Source organism: Gadus morhua, chromosome 7 (assembly GCF_902167405.1).
Source record: "Gadus morhua chromosome 7, gadMor3.0, whole genome shotgun sequence".
NCBI classification, from domain to species: Eukaryota; Metazoa; Chordata; class Actinopteri; order Gadiformes; family Gadidae; genus Gadus; species Gadus morhua.
Window position 1 is genome coordinate 32,035,291 of NC_044054.1, and position 9,810 is coordinate 32,045,100.

The 9,810-nt window shown below is 52.4% G+C and overlaps 1 protein-coding gene across 4 annotated transcripts in view; it reads right to left on the reverse strand.

Moving 5' to 3' along the window:
• The window catches only part of ksr1a (kinase suppressor of ras 1a), a 39,444-nt gene that overhangs the window by 14,769 nt on the left and 14,865 nt on the right, over positions 1-9,810 (reverse strand). For all 4 annotated transcript variants that reach the window (XM_030361180.1, XM_030361179.1, XM_030361178.1 and 1 more), the window contains exons 2-4: positions 7,227-7,367; positions 4,067-4,214; positions 1,725-2,295 (exon numbers count right to left, since the gene is read on the reverse strand). In XM_030361180.1, coding sequence (XP_030217040.1) covers positions 1,725-2,295; positions 4,067-4,214; positions 7,227-7,367 — 860 coding nt within the window. The remainder of the gene's footprint in view (positions 1-1,724; positions 2,296-4,066; positions 4,215-7,226; positions 7,368-9,810) is intronic.

Here is a 9,810-nt window from a genome sequence, read left to right on the forward strand (position 1 = left end):
TCATTATACTATACTCATTATACTCATACTATATACTATAAACTATACTCATTATACTATACTCATTATACTATAAACTATACTCATTATACTATATACTATACTCATACTATATACTATAAACTATACTCATTATACTATACTCATTATACTATATACTATACTCATACTATATACTATAAACTATACTCATTATACTATACTCATTATACTATATACTATACTCGGCCCCTCCTAGCTGGAGTATCGAGGTGTCCCTGAGCAAGGCGCCTCAACCTAAATGCCTTGCGTGGTGGACACTGCTGTCCGAGTGTGAGTGTGTGCATGAATGGGTGACTGTCGGGCGGTATTGTGAGGCGCTTTGAGTGGCCGCTGGTTAGAATAGAGCTGTATGAATGCAGTCCATTAGTATCTGATCACAGGATGTGATTAGATCCCACACTGGAGGTCTCTCTGTGGGAGCGGCTCTCTCCATGGACGGGCTGGCTGAACCGCCCAGGAGGCTGAGAGCTCATCTCGTCACTCACAGAGCAGGGGCGCACAGGCGTTTGTGTGTTGGTCCTAGAGAAGACTTCCTGTTTTGAAATGACTCCTAATCCCTGGGAATCTGATGGAGGGGATTAACTTTACCCATAGCAGAGGAGGGAGGGATGGGGGGGGGGGGGGGGAGAGAGAGAGAGAGAGAGAGAGAGAGAGAGAGAGAGAGAGAGAGAGAGAGAGAGAGAGAGAGAGAGAGAGAGAGAGAGAGAGAGGGAGAGAGAGAGAGAGAGAGAGAGAGAGAGAGAGAGAGAGAGAGAGAGAGAGAGAGAGAGAAAGAGAGAGTGAGTGAGAGAGAGAGCGAGAGAGAGTAAGAGAGTGAGAGAGAGAGTAAGAGAGAGAGTGAGAGAGAGTGAGGGATAGACAGAGGGAGAGAGATAGACAGAAAGCGAGAGATATACACAAACACACACAGAGAGAAAGAAAGATAGATAGATAGATAGACAGAGAGAGAGAGAGACATTGTGCTCCTCTCTGTGCGTGAGAACAGAGTGTCTGTTTTGACAGCTTAGCGCGTCTTGTGGGTGGAGCCCAGCCAACAGGGGTACCATGAGGTCCAGATACCCTGGTGGACAGTATGGGACACTGCACCCTGAGGGGCTCTGGGAATCAGACCCACATTCCTGCTGCTTTTCCGTTTGACGTTTGGACTTCAAACTGTATTGTTAACCTGCCCGGTGCAAGGACTAGTCATGTCACCCTAAACCTAAACCCTAACCACTAACCCCTAACCTTATACCCCAACACCAACCCTAAACCTTTACCATCTCATACCCTAACCCCTAACCACCTCATACCCTAACCCCTAACCACCTCATACCCTAACCCCTAACCACCTCATACCCTAACCCCTAACCACCTCATACCCTAACCACCTCATACCCTAACCCCTAACCACCTCATACCCTAACCCCTAACCACCTCATACCCTAACCACCTCATACCCTAACCCCTAACCACCTCATACCCTAACCCCTAACCACCTCATACCCTAACTATATACCCTAATACATTCCCTAACCTTAATACCAGCCCTAACCCTGAACCTTCAACCCTAAAACCCAACTTAAGGAGACGGCCCCTCCCTTGACTCTAACCCCAGCCCCCCTCAGTGCGGTAGAACGTCTGGGTGCAACCCAGCTGTTCTTTAAACCCCGCCCCCCCCGGTCCGAACAGGAGGCACCTACTTGTTGGTGGTGGCGGCGGCGGCGGCGGCGGCGGCGGCGGCGGCGGCGGGGGGGTCCTCGATGCGGTTGCCTAGCTGCGACTCGTGGCTCTTGCTGCGGGTCAGTGTGATGTCGGGCAGCAGCTGCAGCACCTTCCGGGAGGGGGGCGGCGGCGTGCAGGGGGGCTTCAGCCGCGGGCGCCGCCGCGAGGGCGGGGTGGCGGGGGGCGTGCCCGCGCGGCCCTGGAGGCGGGCCGCCGCGCGCGCCAGACACACGGGGAAGGGGTCGGCCGCCGGGGGGCCGTCCCCGCCGCAGACGCAGGCGGGGGCGTGGCCGTCGGCGGCCGACGCGGAGCCGGAGCGCGGGTGGTGGTGGTGGGGGTGGGGGTGGGGCCAGGCGCCGCCGGGCGTGGACGGGGTGGAGGGCGTGGTGGAGGGGCGGGCCAGGGGGGAGGGGCTGTGGGGGCGGAGGGCGAGGGGGGCCCCTCCCCCTCCTCCCATGATGCACAGCTGCTCGGCGGTCAGCAGGGAGCCGCTGTCCCTCCTGATTGGCTCAGAGAGCCAGGGCACGCCGTCCTCACGCAGCTCGCCACCTGGGGGGGGGGAGGGAGGGGGAGGGAGGAGGGGGGGGGGGGGAGGGGGAGGGAGGAGGGGGGGGGGGGGGGAGGGGGAGGGGGAGGGAGGAGGGGGGGCGGGGGTTAGTCCCCTTCACCCATAGTGACATACAACCATAAACACACACCACACCTACACACATCCTACACCTTAAACAGTCTGTGACCTATGTACACACACAGCAACACACACACTGGTACGTCTGTCAACACACACAGCACCTATACACACACAGCAACACACACTGTAAACACACACTGGTGCGTCTGTCAACACACACAGCACCTATACACACACAGTAACACACACACTGTACACACACACTGGTACGTCTGTCAACACACACAGCACCTATACACACACAGCAACACACACACTGTACACACACACTGGTGCGTCTGTCAACACACACAGCACCTATACACACACAGCAACACACACACTGTACACACACACTGGTGCGTCTGTCAACACACACAGCACCTATACACACACAGTAACACACACACTGTACACACACACTGGTGCGTCTGTCAACACACACAGCACCTATACACACACAGTAACACACACACTAAAACAACGTTTGTGTCGGGGGATGGGGTGTCCGGCCTCCAACGGGGCCTGTGCTGTGTTCCGGTATCCATCCTTCCATGAGTACACTTAAACAAAGTACACTATCCACACTCACTAAGTGCGCTCATTTTCAGATGTCAGTGTTGTTCCATATCGAGCACTCCGTGGTGCACTAACCGGAAATTACGATCACGACTGCCGCCGCGGCTCCTCCTCCGCAATAAACATCCCGCTTGAACGGTGAACTCTTTACGCCTAGCAGCTATAAAATGCTATAAAAACTATAAACACTACAAAATGACTCTATTAATGCAGGCTATGTGGAAAATGCACCGACTTTGCCTCAGCATGGCTCCGCCCTCTTCCGCTACGTAGCGAAGATGGCTGCCGTTGAGTACGAAAAGTGTACATCGCCACACACTTCGCGATTTGACCGTTTTCAGTACACCATCCGGGTCCTTTAAGTACACTTATTTTCGCCCGATCTGAATTGGAACGCCCTACGTACTCAAACTAAGCTAATAAGTACGGATAGTATGGACATTGGAACACGGCACTGGTCAGGCCCAGGTGGGCGGGGCCATGCCCTTATGGGGGCGTGGTCAGGCATCGGTGGGCGTGGCCATGGGTGGGGGGCTATTGCTGTGTTTTACTATTCTCTGCGAACCGACTCGGATCTCGGATCTGACGCCACGCCCACACTTCAAGCGTTTTATTATTTCGCTCGGCCGTTGGAGGAAAACATGGACGCCACCCGGAAAGCTGTTGTCGCGGTAGCATTGGCAGAGGACCAGGCGCTCCAAAATAAGTAGGCTATAGGCTATAGGCCATAGGCAGAGATACGGACGCAGTAAGGTATTGCAGTAATACCAGTGATTGAAGTTGCCATTTAAACCACCAAAGTGGTCCAAGCACAATGAAAACAGTTCATACTTCAAGTCACACTGGGCGCAGCCATCTTGAATTCTGCTCGGTCACCACTGAGTTCAACCGTGATGGCGAGTTCGCCGTCTGAGGAAAAGGGGCGTGTTTGTGCGTGTCGCTAAGCAACGTCCTCGGACCTCGGAGACGGATGGATAATAAAACGCAGCATATGTCCTGGTGGGGGCGGGGCAAGGCCCAGGTGGAGGCGTGGCCAGACCTAGGGGTGGCGGGGGTGTGATGGGCCTGTACCTGACTCAGTGGCGCTCTTCAGGCAGGAGAGGGCAGCAGTGAGGCGGGAACACTCCTCGGCGCTGGCCCCCAGCCGCCTCATCACCTCCCTCACCTGGGAGCCAGGCATCAGGAGCAGGGAGTCCAGGGAGAGGTGCGCTGGCACGGCCTGGGGAGGGAAGGGGGGGAGGGAGAGGGGGAGGGGGAGGGGGAGGGGGAGGGGGAGGGGGAGCAAGCATTTACTAAGACACAGAGAGAGATAATTGAATCGAATTGAATAGAGAGAGCAAGAAGGAGAGACAGACAGATAGAGAGACGGACGGAGAGTCAGACAGAGAGTCAGACACACAGAGAGAGAGAGAGAGAGAGAGAGAGAGAGAGAGAGAGAGAGAGAGAGAGAGAGAGAGAGAGAGAGAGAGAGAGAGAGAGAGAGAGAGAGAGAGAGAGAGAGGGGGGGGAGAGAGAGAGAGAGAGAGAGAGAGAGAGAGAGGGGGGGAGAGAGAGAGAGATGTGTAGGAGGCTGAGGTCTTTGTGGGGAAACTCTGACTGTGTTCACGACTCCACCACCAAAAGGTTAAACACCCTGAGATCCTATCTGGGGTCTCAACCCATGACTGCTGCTCTGGATCAAAAGGCAGTGCGGCTGGCAGCGGAGGAGGGTGACACACAGCACAAAGGCCAACTGCTCTCTCATTATCAGTTTCAACACAAACACACACGCGGAAACACTCAGTGTTCAGTAACACAGTGTTACAACAAAGCTGGAGAAACTTAGGGCATTTAGCATTTTATCCAAAGCGACTTACAATGAGTACATTTGTCTGAAGAAGGAGAAACGACAATATATCTCTGTAAGTACAGTAAGGATGTTCATAGAACCAAGTGCCGAGCACTAACAATCACTAGGTTAACCCATGCGCCCTACAACGAAGATAGCTAGGATAAGATACAAATGACAGATGAAATGAGTCAGATCTCAAAATATCTGTATTTGCATAGGAGCTGTTGTTTGTTCGAGCAGAAATTTGAGCGTTATACATCATCTTCACAGAATAATAAACACCTCTATGGAGCGCTCAGCTTCTGTTTAGAGAGGGCAGTCCAGAGGCCAGCCTGCCTCTAAATCACGACACACCACAGCATGTACTTACGACTTAAAGAGCAGTCTTAACGGCGAGAAAACCGAACTGTCTGTCAGGGTTTGCGTAGGCGCGGGTGTCACTGGATACCAAACACCGGCCTTTATGTAACGCTGAGCCCCGTCCTCTGCCATCGCTGGAGCCAAGACCAAGAGTTTGGTTCTACTGCTGGCTGCCAGCACGGAGCCAGACTCGGCACTGGAGCCGAACTCTGCACTGGAGCCGGACTCGGCGCTGGAGCCGGACTCGGCGCTGGAGCCGGACTCGGCGCTGGAGCCGGACTCAGCACGGAGCCGGACTCGGCACTGGAGCCGGACTCGGCACTGGAGCCGGACTCGGCCCTGGAGCCGGACTCGGCCCTGGAGCCGGACTCGACACTGGAGCCGGACTCGGCACTGGAGCCGGACTCGGCACGGAGCCGGACTCGGCGCTGGAGCCGGACTCGGCGCTGGAGCCGGACTCGGCGCTGGAGCCGGACTCGGCACTGGAGCCGGACTCGGCACTGGAGCCGGACTCGGCACTGGAGCCGGACTCGGCACGGAGCCGGACTCGGCACTGGAGCCGGACTCAGCACGGGTGCATGGTGTATGGGTGCATGCTAGGCTGGGTGCATGGCTACATGCTACATGGGTGCATAATACATGGCTACATGCTACTTGGGTGCATGGCTACATGCTATATGGCTACATGCTACACAGGTGCATGCTACATGGGTGCATGCTACCTGGGTACATGCTGCATGGGTGCATGCTGCATGGGTGCATGCTATATGGCTACATGCTACACGGGTGCATGCTACACGGGTGCATGCTACCTGGGTGCATGCTGCATGGGTGCATGCTGCATGGTGTCCCACCACCAGCACCACCACTGCATGGGTGTGTGGGTGCGTGCACGTGAAGCGATTCCTGGAAACGGAGCCCACGCGTCCCCACGCAGAGAGACCTGAACGTCGCACACCGAGCCCCTGTGGTCGGTGTGGGACCCGGGCCTCACTAACCACACCTCCACCATCTGAGCCCTTCTCAACACGCCCGAGCCCCCCGAGTGAGCGCAGCCCCCAGAGGCGGCGGGGGCTTTCCCTGGCTGCCTGCCGTCAGATGTCGAGCGTAGCCGTGAGATTCCTGATCCCTGACGCGGTGGTATTAAAAGGTTTCCACCACGGCGGTTTGATTTCGCTCGCTGGCGTAGAGCGAGATATCTAAAAGGACACCGCTTCTGAACGCCGTGTTTACCGTCATCAGACGTGTTGATGGTGGTGCTTTGTGCTTTTTCCAAGAGTTTCTGAGGTAGTGGAGCGAGGGAAGGCCGGTTCAGCGGCCGCAGGGATCCTCGGTTGAACACTAAGGTCTTCAGCCTGCCCGCAGGCGTCCTGACATCAGCTTGAAGACGCCTCAACCCCTGCTTGCTATTTTTAGGACGTTTCTCTGCATTCATCTGTCAGGCACTCTATGTAAAGGTGTCTGCTGAATGACCAAAGAGCTAAATAATACCAAGGTAGACGTTATATGCAGTGTAGGGTGTGATCCAGCGTGAACAAAAGCCAAACACCACAAGAGGAATGCCTTGGCTCTGTCTCGCGAAAGAAACGCAAGATGAGTGCAACTCACATGCAAGATCAACAGATCTTACACAGACGTCTACTTAAATGCAAAAGTGTATGACGTTAAGAGACCCATCATATTCGTCAAACACATTCACACTTTATTTATTCTACAATTATGTCATTATCGCTGTACATGTGCCCTCATTCTGGCCTACTGTACGTCTCTCTGTATCTTTGTGTGTCTCTGTACATCTCTGTTCATCTCTGTGTGTCTCTCTGTGTCTCTGTGTGTCTCCCTACATTTCTGTGTGTCTCTGTGACTCTCTCTATGTTTCTGCTTGTCTCTGTATGTCTCTGCATGCCTACACGCTTTCCTCCGAACACCACCGAAGGGGAAGGTTAACCACATTCCACTGGAGGCTGCATGCAAATCATTCGCCTCGTGTAATTTGACTTCTGAATAAACACACAGACAACCAGAGGGACATGAACGCACCTTAATGAGCTCGGGCCGGAGGTTGACGGTGTGGAGCCAGTCCTTGAGCTTGGGGTAGCTGTCCAGCGCTGTGGGTCGATCGCTCGCCGACACTTTCTGTTTGAACTGCAGTTGTTTACAGGTGTACTTCATGAGCTTCACCTGCGGGGGGCGACAGAGGACACAGCGCCGATGGGAGGGGCGGCATTAGCAAAGAGTAGCGCTCCTCGTTCGGCTTGCAGCGCCGACGCACCTCACAACAGACACCAGAGAAGTTACAGAGAAAAGCTTCTTCAACGATTCCCCACACAACCACCCTTGTACTCCCGTCTGGAGGGGGTTAATGATTATCATCATTAACAAACGATCAATAGCTGAATTAAAAAGACATCGTATAAAGGCTCTCCTAAAACTCCACCTGACCCGTTTCTCGATAATAACAGGAGCTCCGTCTATCTTGTTACTTACTTATACATTCAAACAGAATGAAATAAAAGTAAAATAAGACAAAATAACAATAAAAAAACGGTAACAAATAGGTAGTGTCCCTCGCTGTCCCTGCTCTTTAACGTTGACTTACTACTAAATCAGCATTCAACTAGTGAACATAATTCTGTCAATTATCGAGGCTTTGGGAGTATGTTTCATCTCTCAGTCTCTTGTTTCAAAGAAGAAGAAGAAGAAGAGCGAAACCGAATCGGATGAAGAGTGTGTGAAAGCATTCCTGTGTTATCCAAGACAAACAAACAAACTTCAGCGGGCAGATGCATTCTCCATCTCAGAGCTGGTAGATCCCGACAGAACAGAACCAGTGAAGACAGTCAGGTCACCGGCAGAAACCGTACACACCACTGGTAACGCTGTACACACCGCTCGTCCCGTGGTTGGCATGGTAACATTGTTGTCGCCATGGTAACATTGTGGTTGACATTGTGACGTTGTAGTCACCATCTGTTGTTAGGTAGTCACATATGGTCAAGGTGTAATCGCCATGGTAATATTGTAGTCACAGTCGGTAATGGTGTAATCACCATGGAAACGTTCCCAGCCAGTAATGGTGTAATCGCCTTGGTAACGGTGTAGTCATAGTCAGTTAGAATGTTATCGCCATGGTAACGTAGTCACAGTCGGTAACAGTGTTATCACCATGGTACAGTCTGAATCAACATGTTATCGTTATAATCACCATGGTAACACTGGAATCACCGTGGTAATATTGAGTCGCCTTGGTATTGTCGACTCCCCATGGTAACGTAGTGATTACCATGGTTACTTTCACTGTGAGGGCAGCCATGTCGAGGGGTTCACTTCATATGTTACCGAGACAACCAGTCGCCTGTACTGGCCTGTAAGGTGGCCTGTATTGGCCTGTAATGGCCTGTACTGGCCTCTACTGGCCGGTAAGGTGGCCTGTACTGGCCAGTAAGGTGGCCTATACTGGCCTGTATAGTGGCGTGTACTTGCCTGAAAGGTGCCAGTTGGTACTTCCAGGACGATGTCACTGTCTCAGACAATATTGAGTAGCAGGTGTCAAGTGATAGATTTATACATGGTATTGAGTTATTTAGTCTGGAAAACTATGCTGCTAAACGCAGCAAATACATTGTTTGTCGAAACTGAGTTAAAACTAAAGATTAACTACTTGATAGGTCTATCTGTTTTCTCTTTTATTAGAGCAATATCCCTCCTATACCTCCTATAACCCCTTTGGCTGAACAGTTAAACCACCTTAAAGCCCTTTTATCAGTTTGAACCTCAGATTTTGAATGCGGTTGGGCTTTGAGGGGCAGAAGAGGTCAAACTGATCAGTAAGATAACGATAATGATCGTAATTGTTCCAGATTGTGGAACCGTTTTGGTAAAGCTAAATAACACCATGAACCTCCATTTAACAAGATTTCTCACACCACTAAGAAGTTGCATGTAACCACTTCCTCTTCTGTCGTCTTCCTCGTCTTCCGCTGTGTTTCGAACCGCCCACCGAACATTTAAATCAAGTTTAAAACCCTCAGTAGCCGTTTGTCCATTCTGGGCTACTGTAGAAACCTGGCGTTTCAAAATGGCGGCCCCCGTAGTGGAGGACCCTCTGATATTCTATGTTGTACATCCTGACCCATGCCGAGCGTTGTGTAGCATCGTACCCAATCGATCTCTGTTGTATACGGGGAATGGGTTAACCCAGTGATTGTTAGTTCTTGACACTTGGTTCTCTGAACATCCTTACTGTACCCTCAGAGATATATTGTTGTTTCTCTTTCTAGCTAAATGTACTTATTGTAAGTTGCTTTTATCCAAAGCGTCTGTTAAACGCCCTGAATGTAAAATGTAGACATAAAAGCCTTACTCTAACAAACACAAAACCATCCCCTTTTTTGATGGGATCCTACACTAATTAAAACATACGAGTGAATATCATATCCCACTTCTGCAGAGTGCGCTCCAGGGGCGGCCCTGAGGTCCGGCACACGCTGCGGCTTCCAGGGAGCTCTGCGGAGGAGCCGGCCACACTTATCTCCCTGATCTGTCTGAGATAAGGAGCCCACTCAAGATAAGACGTCCCCGGGCGTCGGAGACCCACCGCCGCCCTGCCTCGGGGCGTCACCGT